At 39.5% G+C, this 12,917-nt stretch overlaps 1 protein-coding gene across 43 annotated transcripts in view; it reads left to right on the forward strand.

Annotated features, from left to right (window-relative positions):
• Nucleotides 1-9,824: 9,824 nt before the first annotated feature.
• Nucleotides 9,825-12,917, forward strand: part of neb (nebulin) — a 95,899-nt gene continuing 92,806 nt past the window's right edge. For 40 of the 43 annotated variants that reach the window (XM_078174770.1, XM_078174807.1, XM_078174774.1 and 37 more), the window contains exons 1-3: nucleotides 9,825-9,919; nucleotides 10,635-10,735; nucleotides 11,105-11,200. In XM_078174770.1, the coding sequence (XP_078030896.1) occupies nucleotides 11,126-11,200 (75 nt within the window). In that variant the 5' untranslated portion in view covers nucleotides 9,825-9,919; nucleotides 10,635-10,735; nucleotides 11,105-11,125. The remainder of the gene's footprint in view (nucleotides 9,920-10,634; nucleotides 10,736-11,104; nucleotides 11,201-12,917) is intronic. The other 3 variants (XM_078174771.1, XM_078174769.1, XM_078174772.1) reach the window with 3 other exon arrangements.

Raw genomic sequence — 12,917 nt, forward strand, 5'->3', positions numbered from 1 at the left:
TCTCATTAAAAACTATAACAAAAGTTTCATTCTCATTAAAGACTTACAAAAAGCTTCATTCTCATTAAAAACTATTACAAAAAGTTTCATTCATTAAAAACTGTTACAAAAAGCTTCATTCTTATTTAAGACTTAAAAAAAGCTTCATTCTCATTAAAAACTATTACAAAAAGTTTCATTCTCATTAAAAGCTTTTACAAAAAGTTTCCTTCTCATTAAAGACTTACAAAAAGTTTCATTCTCATTACAAACTATAACAAAAGATTCATTCTCATTAAAGACTTACAAAAAACTTCATTCTCATTAAAAACTTAAAAAAGTTTCATTCTTATTAAAAGCTTTTACAAAAAACTTCATTCTCATTAAAAATTTTAAAAAAAAGTTTCATTCTCATTAAAAGCTTTTACAAAAAACGTCATTCTCATTAAATACTTAAAAAAGTTTCATCCGCATTAAAAGCTTTTACAAAAAGCTTAATTCTCATTAAAAACTGTTAAAAAAAGTTTCATTATCATTAAAAAATGTTAAAAAAAAAGTTTCATTATCATTAAAAACTATTACAAAAAGTTTCATTCTCATTAAAGACTGTTACAAAAAGCCTAATTCTCATTGAAAACTTTTACAAAAAGTTTCATTCTCTTTAAAAACTGTTACAAAAAGTTTCATTCTCGTTAAAAACTATTACAAAAAGTTTCATTCTCATTAAAAACTATAACAAAAGTTTCATTCTCATTAAAAGCTTTTACAGAAAGTTTCATTCTCATTTAAGACTGTTAAAAAAGTTTCATTCTCGTTAAAGACACAAAAGGCTTCATTCTCATTAAAAACTGTTACAAAAAGTTTCATTCTCATTAAAAACTGTTACAAAAAGCTTCATTCTCATTAAAGACTTACAAAAGGCCCCATTCTCATTAAAAACTATTACAAAAAGCTTCATTCTCATTAAAAACTATTACACAAAGTTTCCTTCTCATTAAAAACTGTTACAAAAAGCTTCATTATCATTAAAGACTGTTACAAAAAGCTTCATTCTCATTAAAAACTATTACAAAAAGCTTCATTCTCATTAAAGACTTACAAAAGGCTTCATTCTCATTGAAGACTGTTACAAAAAGCTTCATTCTCATTAAAGACTGTTACAAAAAGCTTAATTCTCATTAAAAACTTTTACAAAAAGTTTCATTCTCATTAAAGACTGTTACAAAAAGCTTCATTCTCATTAAAAACTATTACAAAAGTTTCATTCTCATTAAAAACTTACAAAAAGCTTCATTATCATTGAAGACTGTTACAAAAAGCTTCATTCTCATTAAAAACTATTACAGAAAGCTTCATTCTCATTAAAGCCTGTTACAAAAAGTTTCATTCTCATTAAAAACTGTTACAAAAAGCTTCATTCTTATTAAAGACTGTTACAAAAAGTTTCATTCTCATTTAAGACTGTTACAAAAAGCTTCATTCTCATTAAAGACTGTTACAAAAAGTTTCATTCTCATTAAAAACTGTTACAAAAAGCTTCATTATCATTAAAGACTGTTACAAAAAGCTTAATTCTCATTAAAAACTATTACAAAAAGCTTCATTCTCATTAAAGACTTACAAAAGGCTTCATTCTCATTAAAAACTATTACAAAAAGTTTCATTCTCATTAAAAACTGTTACAAAAAGCTTCATTCTCATTAAAAACTGTTACAAAAAGCTTCATTCTCATTAAAAACTTTTACAAAAGGCTTCATTCTCATTAAAAACTCCTACAAAAAGTTTCATTCTCATTAAAAACTGTTACAAAAAGCTTCATTATCATTAAAGACTGTTACAAAAAACTTCATTCTCATTAAAAACTATTACAAAAAGCTTCATTCTCATTAAAGACTTACAAAAGGCTTCATTCTCATTAAAAACTGTTACAAAAAGCTTCATTCTCATTAAAGACTGTTACAAAAAGCTTAATTCTCATTAAAAACTTTTACAAAAAGTTTCATTCTCATTAAAAACTGTTACAAAAGGCTTAATTCTCATTAAAGACTGTTACAAAAAGTTTCATTCTCATTTAAGACTGTTACAAAAAGCTTAATTCTCATTAAAAACTATTACAAAAAGTTTCATTCTCATTAAAAACTATTATAAAAAGTTTCATTCTCATTAAAGACTGTTACAAAAAGCTTCATTCTCATTAAAGACTGTTACAAAAAGCTTAATTCTCATTAAAAACTTTTACAAAAAGTTTCATTCTCATTAAAGACTGTTACAAAAAGCTTAATTCTCATTAAAAACTATTACAAAAAGTTTCATTCTCATTAAAGACTGTTACAAAAAGCTTCATTCTCATTTGAAACTGTTACAAAAAGTTTCATTCTCATTAAAAACTTTTACAAAAAGTTTCATTCTCATTAAAAACTGTCACTAAAATCTGCGTCCAGCTGCAGAAACACTTTCTAAAACTGTCAAAAAGAACCGACACAAACCAAAGCCAAACTGCTCCTCATTTGTAGAACATTTGTTGCCTCAGTCTTTTTTTTTATTATTATTATTTCTGGCTTTTGCCTTTAATTGACAGGAGAGAGTAAAATGGGGGAGTGGGGGGATGACATGCAGCAAATGGTCGTGAGCCGGAGTCGAGCCCGTGACCTCTGCAGTGAGGCAAGACGTCTGTATATGGGGCGCCGGCACTATCCACTACGCTACCAACGCCCCATGCCTCAGTCTTTTGATAGTTGCCCTGTTCGACTCCTCAGATCTGTTGTTGTGGTTATGTTGCCATGAGGAAGTTGCTTTATACAAAGTCAGCAAACAGTCCTCCTGTTGTCCCAAAAATGTGTCACTGATGTTTTGGAAACAACAATAATACCATGACAGGTTTGGTCACATGCTTTGGTCTGGTGATTATCCTTTAGTCATGGTTTGATGCTTTGTTCCTTTCTGCTGTAAACCATGCCCATGGTAAGGCGCCTCAATCCCCCAGTTCATGCTCCACACTTGGTCCATATAATATGGGGACTTGACCCAGCAATCCTCTGATCCCCAATACAAGTCCCTGTGGGCTGCCCCAATAATCACTGACCTCTGCAGCTCAATTTTTAGCATCTTTCAGCTATCAGTTTCTTTTTTTACGCCACATTTACTATTATTCAGTCTTAAATTTACAAACTCTGCTTTAAAGGAATACGTCAGCCCCAAAATGACCATTTGTACATCAGTCATTCACCCCTTGTCACTCTGAATTTGTGAATAAAATGTTTTTCTCACAGGCCTCTGGGGGAACGGACAGAATACTTGATAGATTTGAGTCATTGCATTGCAAGAAGTTAAATGAGCAAAAAGCAGCTGTTTCTTCTTGAAACTGCAGGACTGACCGGAAGGACCAACATGGATAATCAGAAATCAGAACTGAGGAGTCTCTAATGCAGCCGTCAGTGATTTCAATCACTGCTCATAAACTTTGGTCAAACCTTCAAATGAGGCAGCGCTGATCAAATATGAATTAAGATCATCAGGACATATTTCAGTGACTGTTCAGCTGTAAAACAAGAAAGATTGCTGCAGCTGGTCAGCAGTGTTTTGTTTTGACTTGTCTGTCTTCAACAGGGTGGCTGAGTCACAAACGTTCTCACATTACAGCTAAACAGTCACTAAAATCTGAAAACATTTTAGGTGAGAAAAAGGCAATGCAGAAACAGAATCCATCCATTTTCATCATCTTATGTGGGGTCAGGTCTCAGAGGCAGCAGGCTGAGCAAAGCACCCCAGACGTCCCTCTCCTCATCAACACTCTCCAGCTCCTCCTGGAGGACCCCGAGGTGTTCCCAGACCAGATGAGATCTATAGTCCCTCCAGTGTGTTCTGGGTCTGCCCCGGGGCCTCCTACCAGCTGGACCAGGAGGATCCTGATCAGATGTTGAACCACCTCAACATGAAGGAGCAGCGGCTCTACTCCGAGCTCCCTCCAGATGTCTGACTCCTCCCCCTATCTCTAAGGCTGAGCCCAGACACCCTACAGAGGAAACTCATTTCAGATGCTTGTATCTGTGACCTCATTCTTTCAGTCACTACCCAGAGCTCATGACCATAGGTGAGGGTTGGGACGCAGATGGACCAGGAAATCAAAAGCTTTTCTTTCTGGCTCAGCTCCCTCTTCACCATTACAGACTGACACAGCGCCCGCATCACTGAAGATGCTGCATCAAACCACCGACCCATCTCACGCTCCATTCTACCCTCACTGTGAACAAGACCCTGAGATACTTGAACTCCCTCTCTTGAGGCAGTTACTCTCCAAACTCAGAGGGAACAATCCACCGTTCTCCGGCAGTGAACCATGGTCTCAGACTGGAAGGTGCTGACTTTCATCCTGACCTCCACTCAACCACTTGGGGTCAAGCTGGAGGTCACGGTGTGATGAGGCCAACAGAAGCACATCATCTGCAAAAAACAGACATGCAATTCTGAGGTCCCCAAACCGGACCCCAGTTGGCCTCCACCAAGGTAGAAACAGAGTCTGGATTCATATTTGATCAGTGCTGCTTAGGGTGACAGTTTGACCACAGTTCAGGAGGAGGAGGAGGACGAGGAGGATGAGGATGCTTTTTCACAGAGGTACATGAGATAGTTCAGCCAGTTTCAGCAAATACATCAAACTGTTATTTTTATAAGCACACTAAGAAAATCTGTAATTGGACCTTTTGGTAAAATACTTTAGTGGAATTTTGCATATATTCCTCACTTATTTTAAACTGCATTCATTGATGCACGTGTTTGAGCAGATATGTCGGTTAAATCATCGTCCCTAAAGCTCAGACCATCATGAACTGTCTGTTGATGTTTTATATTGAATTTCTCACACTGAGGTCTGTGTGAAGCTTTAGTCAAAATGTTTCATCTGCAAATGTTTGTATTTTCAGTTTGAGCAAACATTCCAGGTAAGTCAGAGTTCAGGTAAGTCAAACTCAAATCATACCCAGACAGCAGAAGTATAATAACTGTGATACAGTGTGTTCATGTTTATTATAAAACATTTAAACACTACATTTTGTGTATCACCAGTCCACAGTGTGCAGACAGGAGCTCTGTGCGTCCTCAGTTTATTCTGAGTGATGTGTCAGAGATGTGTCAGACACTATAATCACCTCAAAGATCTGATTGGTGAGTTGAGCTGTTTGATCGACACACAGTTTGCACCACAGGTGTACTTTATGTTGACAACAGTGTAACATGGTACAGACTTAATCTGTTTGAATCCCAAAGTGAAATTTCAGTCATTTCATTACTCAGACAGTCAGTTAGGTTCTTGTTAATAAGTGGAGACATCAGTGTATTCTTATAGTCAGAAAGGTCAGTACAGGTGTTTGTGTTCGTCTGACTATAAACAACAACTGATCCTGTTCCTGCAAAGTCACCGTCCGACTGACTAACGACTCGTTTCAGGCCTCTGACCTCACTGCAGTATTGTTTTCTCAGGCTTGGTGTTGATGTTGTGTGTCCTGCAGCTGTTGTGTTCAGCTCTCTGATCATCACTCATTTTTTCCAGTGACTAAGCATCATGTACCCCCCCTCCTCCTCCTCTCTGGGTGTCCTTGGCATTGGGTGGGCTTTAGTTTGACTGCTAGGATCATCAGGAGTCCCTGATGTCCCTGAGGCACAAATGAAATTAGATGTTTAGGGTCCTCCCCCAGGAAATTTAGAAACTGAACACCTAATTTCCTGCATTCTGGTAAATTTCTATGCATCAGTTTATAGGGAAAATGTCTTTAGTTTCTCTTCTACGTGTTCTAAATATTGAGGGAGACATGTCCCCTGTGTCCCCCCCGAAGTCTACGACTGTGCTAAACCTCCCAGTCTTCTAACTTTATACTTGCACTTACATACCTGTTGATGAGATGCAGATGAACCTAATTCAGTTTAATAATCATATTCCTACATTAAACCTTCCCCGAGACCACATACTCACCTTGATACTGAGCTGCAGTGTTGGAGCAAGAAAAAGATGATTTGACTAGAAATCAGCCTTAAATTTGGTTAAAAAGGTCCTAAAAAGCATTAAATTTATAATCAAGGTAGTAACAACATATCACTCATTAAGAGACGGAAGATCAAAAAGATTTTCAAACTTTGAGGAGAAAACTTGTTTTGGAAAAACATGATTTTTATAGGTTTCTATAACTACAGCCAGATTTTAATCAGCATGTTGAAATCAGCCATCAGATCAGGATGACCCAGAGCTGACAGTAGTTTATCCTGCATGTCAGAATTAAACAGAAGTATTATATCCAGACTGTTGAAAGGTTTTATGTCACACTCCACAAAGTACCTTAAAAAATAAACGGGAAAATTTAGGTAATTTTGATCTTTCAGGGAGCAATGCTACACTTACTGCAGCGTTCAGTGGAAATTCACTAATACATATACACAGAGAGAATTTGGTTGGAAATGTCTAATTAAATTTTTCATCAGCAGAAAGTAGATGCTACAGGAGAGGCTCCTGTTGCTGGAGATTGTGACGGAGCTGGGATGAAAATCACTGGTTTATGTTTTGTTTCCTGTAACATAAATAATTTCCCCTCGGGGATCAATAAAGTATTTCTGATTCTGATTCTGATTAATAAGACAGTTACAGTTTGAGATGCACAAAATACTAGAGGACATTTTTAACATAAAAATACATCTCCTGTTTGATTCTGTCATTTCAGGAAAAGCTGACTTTCAACCTGTACACTTGTGTTCTGATACCTGCTGGTGAGGAAACCATCACAAGACATCAGCTGTTCAGTGTCTGATACCTGTAGACACCCTGCTAGCTACATACATGTGTTTGGAGATCTCCCTCGATATGTGACCCTTAAAACATGACCACTGTTTCAGTTCTGCGGGTTAGATGAGATAAAGAGTTTGGTGATGTTGGTACTGAGGACCAGGCAGCAGCAGTTGTCCAGTGCATCACAGATTGCAGGGTCGTTACCCGTCTGTCCAGAGGGAGAGAGAGACAGTCAGCTGCTGCTGTCCGTCTCCGTCCCTGGGTAGGACCCTGCTCCTGGCACAAAGACTGACAGACAGAGACATTGAGAGACAGAGGCTCATCATCTGAACACAGGAAATGTGAATACATTCATGTAAGTACATCTTTCATTTCACCATGTGTCACCATATCAACACGTTCAGAGCTGACTCTCTTCACATCTTCATTTTATTCATAAACTGCTGTTGGATTAAACCGTAGCTGCTGCCTGACCTCTGATGTATGGCATATGTTATCTAGAAATAGGTCCTCATGTATTTTTATATCTCACTTCATATGCAGTGGGATGGTGTGAGTGTGAGTCTGCTCCACTGCTCTGAAAATTAAGAACTAACTTGTTCTGACCTGACAATCAGCCACTCATCCTGTCAGTGGTTAAATGGAATTTCTCTGGTCTATTTTACAACATGAATATATAAATAAAGGACTGCATTTAGATCTGACACGTCGGCCATGTTGTTTCAAGGTCTTGTTCATGTACGAGGGAACAAGGTCTAATTTAATTATCACGACCACTGTGAAGCTAAAACTTAAATGTATGCACAGATGAAGAAGCTCAGTTAAAGATGAACGTTTTCCTTCCACTTCTCATCAACAACACTCCCACTCAGGAAAGTGTCCCACCGTCTGCTGGTTCCACTGGTCCTGGTCCAAAACCATTGGCTCTAGTGGACTTTAAACTGCAGACACTGAGGTGGAGCAGAAACACTGAGGTGGAGCAGACGTCTCTGTTCGTCTGTGGTGTAAAGTCGTCATTAGACCAGCAGTGGCAACAAAACATCAGCAAACAGGTAGTCTGCTTTGCTCGTTACACAAAACAACAATAGATATGTGCAACCTGGGAAGATGACATCATTGTTTCTCAAACTCTCCGTAACCACAGTTCTGATAAATCTTCAGCTCAGAGGGCGATTTAAAAAATATCTGTTTCAGTGACCTAAAATTTGTTTACATGGATGAGAGGCCCGACACAGAGAAAAATATCTGGATACATAAATATCTGGATGCGTACAGACGGGGCCTACATGAAAATGGGTTTTATGGGTGCCCATGAGTTTCCCCTGTACAGACACGGCCACTTTATGCCAGTCCCACGCAGTTTTATTTCATGCAGTATAAATAAGTTAATTTCTAGTGTATTTGAATATTTCTGCAGACTGAGGTCTTTAACAGTCTTAGAAATTAACTGTTTTCATGTGTGATGATGTCAGTCCTCACAGCAGCCATTTATTATAGTGAAAGCATTTTCTAAATTTCACCTTACTGTTGAAAACAAAATGGAGTCTTGGTCTCTCAGGGTGAAACCTGAGCAGGTTTGTTTCCAGTAAATGTTTTGTTCCTATAATCAAAGTTCTCTCCTTCACCTTGAAGCTGTCCATTTGTGTTTGTAAGGAAAAGGATGTCAGACAGTTTTAAAGGACGATGCATCGCCTAAAGATAAATAACACACACACACACACGTGTTATGTGTCTGTATGTGTAGACTGATGACTGATGGGAATAGACTGATACTGGTACATAACTGAATCAGAATCAGTCTGTGCATATCAGATAGATGTCGTCAGATGTCCCTCCAGGATTTAACGCAAATTCAGATGATCTCTGTGAATTCTGCGTGACTTTATAATTTTGTCCGTTCACTGCAACTTTACTGCAAATTCACATCAGGTCAGATCTCATGTCATTGTAGAGTTGATTCGCTCGGCCTCCCCCGACAGAGCTAACTGTTAGCATCACAAAGATAACATCAGAGTCAAGCTGCTTCAGTGTGTGATGTTAACCACTGCCGCAGGGCTATAAATAGTATTAAAGTTGTAATAAAAACAAACAAACAAATAAATAAATAAAAAAATGCCATCCTTCATCGCATTTTTTTTAGAAAACCTGCAGTGAAGTCATTTCAGGCTGCAACGTTCCCAAAAACCACCTCTGAAGTCCTGGAGCGACTGGTTAGCAACATGAACTATAAGAGAAGAAAACAAAGTGATTCCTGAACTCTCACACTGACATAGGTTCAACCAGCCTTCATGTGACGACAGCATCATAAGAACTTTAAAAGTTCAGTTACAGCTTTTTGTTTCAGGGTCCCACTCCAAGATTATCAGTGACCATCCCAATGAAAGATTTTGGAGGCGTCACAGTTCATCAGTACTTCTGCCCTCAGTCTTAATGTCAGTGTCATGTCAGACGTCCTCCATCTTCATTCCAAATCATATGTCAAGACTTTACCAGAGTGAGTCATTATTCTCCAACAGCTCTGTCTTTGATCCAGGGACCATCAGGCATTCATCAGACTTTATCATTTAGCTTCAGTCACATGTGGAGTGTCAGTGGACATTTATGTGTGCGTCATATGTACAGGAGCATGGGCTTGTTTTTATTTCCTGTCTCTAAGTTCCTCAGTTTGATGCTGACCTGGTTCTTGAGAGGACCCAGCAGGCTCAGGGTCAGCTAACAGATGACCTCAACAGATCTGGCTCTGAGCCCCACTGGGCCTTCAGCTCGCCTCCTGCTCTCAGGCTCAGATCCTCACCCACGGTCACACCTGCCTCTGAAATCTATTACAATAAGACAACATGTTATCAACACAACCTGCACTCGTTCTCACAGAGTGGAACTCTTGTATTTGGGGTTTACCCTTGTTTTCTGGAGCCCCCCACCCCCCCGCCTCACTGCCTTCCTCATAACTGTACCGCTGATGCATTCGCCTCAACAGGTGCTCTTTTCTGAAAGGATCACTTAGGTATATTTAGATTTTGAAACCTGAGAGCGCCGGCCTGTGATTGGCTGAGCTGGCCACATGATAACCTGGGTAGAAATCGCAGCTGTGTGCTGTCGCCCAGCGTTTCTCTGGAGGGAAGCTGGGGAGGATTTGGCGGCTTGGGAGACCTTAAAACTTTGAAATAACTGGTAAGCAAAGACAAAGGAGAGAAAGCACAGATCTCCATATTTTGTCCTCCTTGCATGGCTTTCCATCTGCTTGGACTTCCATCGTCTCCATCACCTGGATCCAGGAGGCCGTCTGATTGAGGGACAAGGAGTGTGAAGGCTCTGCTGCACAGTGAAGGAGTCACCAAACAGTTCAGATCTGCAGGACTCCAGACCAGATCAGACCAGGCCTCCCTCTGGATGTATCTGAAGTCTCAGCAGCAGTCTGGCCTTTGTGTCTTCGCTCTGAAATCTCAGCACCTGTTGCGGCTGTTTTGTCCTTCGTCCTCGGCTGTTTCATCTGTTTCTCTTTGTCTTTTTACTGAGAAATTGATGTTTTAATTCAAAGAGAGGGCAATCAAGTGCTAAAAAAGGTTCTTAGTATGCCATCCTATATTTAACCTGCAGCCTCAGAAGGCATTGCCCCTCCGTTTGCTAAACAGAGTCAACCAATCAGGCTGTGGCATTAGCTTACATGTCACATAGTTGAAGCACTGCTGGGCAGCTGTCGCCAACCTTCAGCCAGGAGGCACAGTTCTGTGAGCTGTGTTGTGGCCTCTGAGGGAGGAGGGGCGGCCTGTTGTATGCACTCAGTGTCTCACCTTCCTGATCTGCAGCTCTTCCTGTGCACGCACTGATTTACAGCTGGTTCCCAGTTTGTGAGGTGTCTTCTCACATTTTCTGTCACTTTGTTTAGGATTTGGGCAAATCACAAAGTTGGGCTGTAGGTTTGAGACCCTAGTGGATGGCCAGAGAGGCTCCCTTACTGTCAGCAAATACTGCGGGACTCTGTCGCTGGTATGACATGCTCTTTGGTTCAACTTTAATACGTTGTGTGTTTTCTAGCATGTGTTTGCTGTGTGTTATTCCTGTTTTTGAATCAGGTGATTGGGTTCAGAGGGATGACTGGCAGCATCCTAAAATATCACTGGTGCAGTTGTCCTCTGATCTCTTGTCTAAGTCCCAGTATTGGCTGTCTGACACTGTGAGTTGGTGCTGCTGATAGAACAAGTCAAAATAAGTTAGAGGTTTCAGTTAAATGAACTCTGCTGCATGATATTATTTCTGCTGCTCCATACGCTCCTTCTTTAGATGTGCTTTTCAGAACCTTGTTCATGCAGAGTTTGAATAATGAACGGCTGATAATGTGATCTGTGTTCTGTGTAGAGCCTCTAACACCGTCCCAAGATGACGGAGATTGTGGAGGAATATGAGGAATATGAGGAGTTTGAGGAGTTTGAGGAGGAGGAGATCGTGGAGGAGGTAAGTGAAAGTCTTCTCTCTGTGTTCTTTACCTCCATCACTGCACTGTATTAGTTCTTAATGATATAATTAAACCTGAGATATAATGTGATGTGAGGCAGTAGGTGCAGGTCTGATCTGCAGGATCCACAGGCCCTATGAATAGTTAAGTTAGCAGCCCCTGACAGTTAGCATGTCTGCTGGTGGATCCTGTTTCACACAGACTCACTGATGAGTTTAAAGTCCTGGATTTTCTGTAACAGCCGACTATAAATCAGAACTATTTCAGGCTAAAGACAGGGGCATTGTTTGTCATCCTGTAAAGGTAAAGATATCTCATAGCAGCAGATACAGGTAGTTAATACGCCACATGTAATGCAGTGATGTAATCATTACACAACAGCCAGATGCACAATATATCAGATATTGTTGTTTATTTCCACAGACTCTTGCAGATGACTCAAACACAGTTTTGTAGCAGGTCATCAGTTATCTCCAGCATATCTAACCAGGGCTGTGGTGCAGCTGGAGCGCAGCACAATGACACTTCGACACCTTTTATTTTTCACCAAGAGATGAAATAGAACATCAGAAGTTTGCATGATCCTGTTAAAGTTCATTTACAATTGAAACGCTCAAAGATCCAATCGTCACTAGGTGTTGAAACGGCACGAGATTTTCACAGTACAATAACCATCTCAGAAAAATGTTGCAGCAGCACATTATCATGATATTATATTATTGTTATTATTATTAATCAAAATGATCCTTAATGAAAACAGAAGGTTACTGTTGGTTGAACAAACGTCTTATCACCAAAACTGATACTTAAAACATTTTGTTAATGAAGTTTGTGTCGTCGTACAAGAAAGACAAACTGGAACAGTCAAAGTTTTCATATTGACATTTCAGGTACGTTGATTCATTCCTGACGGCAACGTAGGGCTCATTTATATTCACTTTTTATGAATGGAAATAGGTTTGTTTGTTTGAAATGTAACTATCATTGACCTCAGACTTCTATGCGTCCTTTATGTTGGCATAAATACAGCCAACAGATGGCAGTAGAGTGCAGAGGCAAAAGTTCCTAAAAAACAAACATGGCGACAGTGGAGAGGGTCGGACTACAGGCAGCAGCAGTCTGTGAGGCTGTTTAATAAATCCCGACATCTGGACAGAGAAATATTTCCTCTATATTACAGATTTGTTCCGTTCTCACATTTTTTGAGCGTCTTTGTCGTCTCGCTTGAACTACGCTACACTGCCCCCTCCATCTCCAAAGACACTGCTCCGCTTCGTCCACAAGCTTTGAGAAAACGTGCACTAATACTGATGAACAGATCACAGAGTACAGACAGAAGGCTCTGCCCGTGTCTGTATCTAACTCTGAGCATGTATGAGCCGTCACACACTGAGTAACATGTAAGAAAACATTCCTCCTTAAAGCTGTCAGCAGCCTTTCATCAGTGATGTCAATTCAGTCATTTGTCTCAGTCTGTTACGTCCAACTTTTATCTACTTAAAGGTGAAAACACAGCGAAACATATTTTTATTATAGTTATAGTGGACTTATGTAAACTTGGAACACTGGTTACGTAACCCTCTCAACCAGCCGAAACATATCTGTGCACGCATGCGCCCGTGTCATATGTGTGCTCCGATTCTTAAACAAACAGCACCACAGCCCTGTATCTGAGCCCATTTATTAAAGCTGTAATGTTATAAACACCAGGACAGG

This window comes from Epinephelus lanceolatus, chromosome 14 (assembly GCF_041903045.1).
Source record: "Epinephelus lanceolatus isolate andai-2023 chromosome 14, ASM4190304v1, whole genome shotgun sequence".
In the NCBI taxonomy this organism is placed as follows: Eukaryota; Metazoa; Chordata; class Actinopteri; order Perciformes; family Serranidae; genus Epinephelus; species Epinephelus lanceolatus.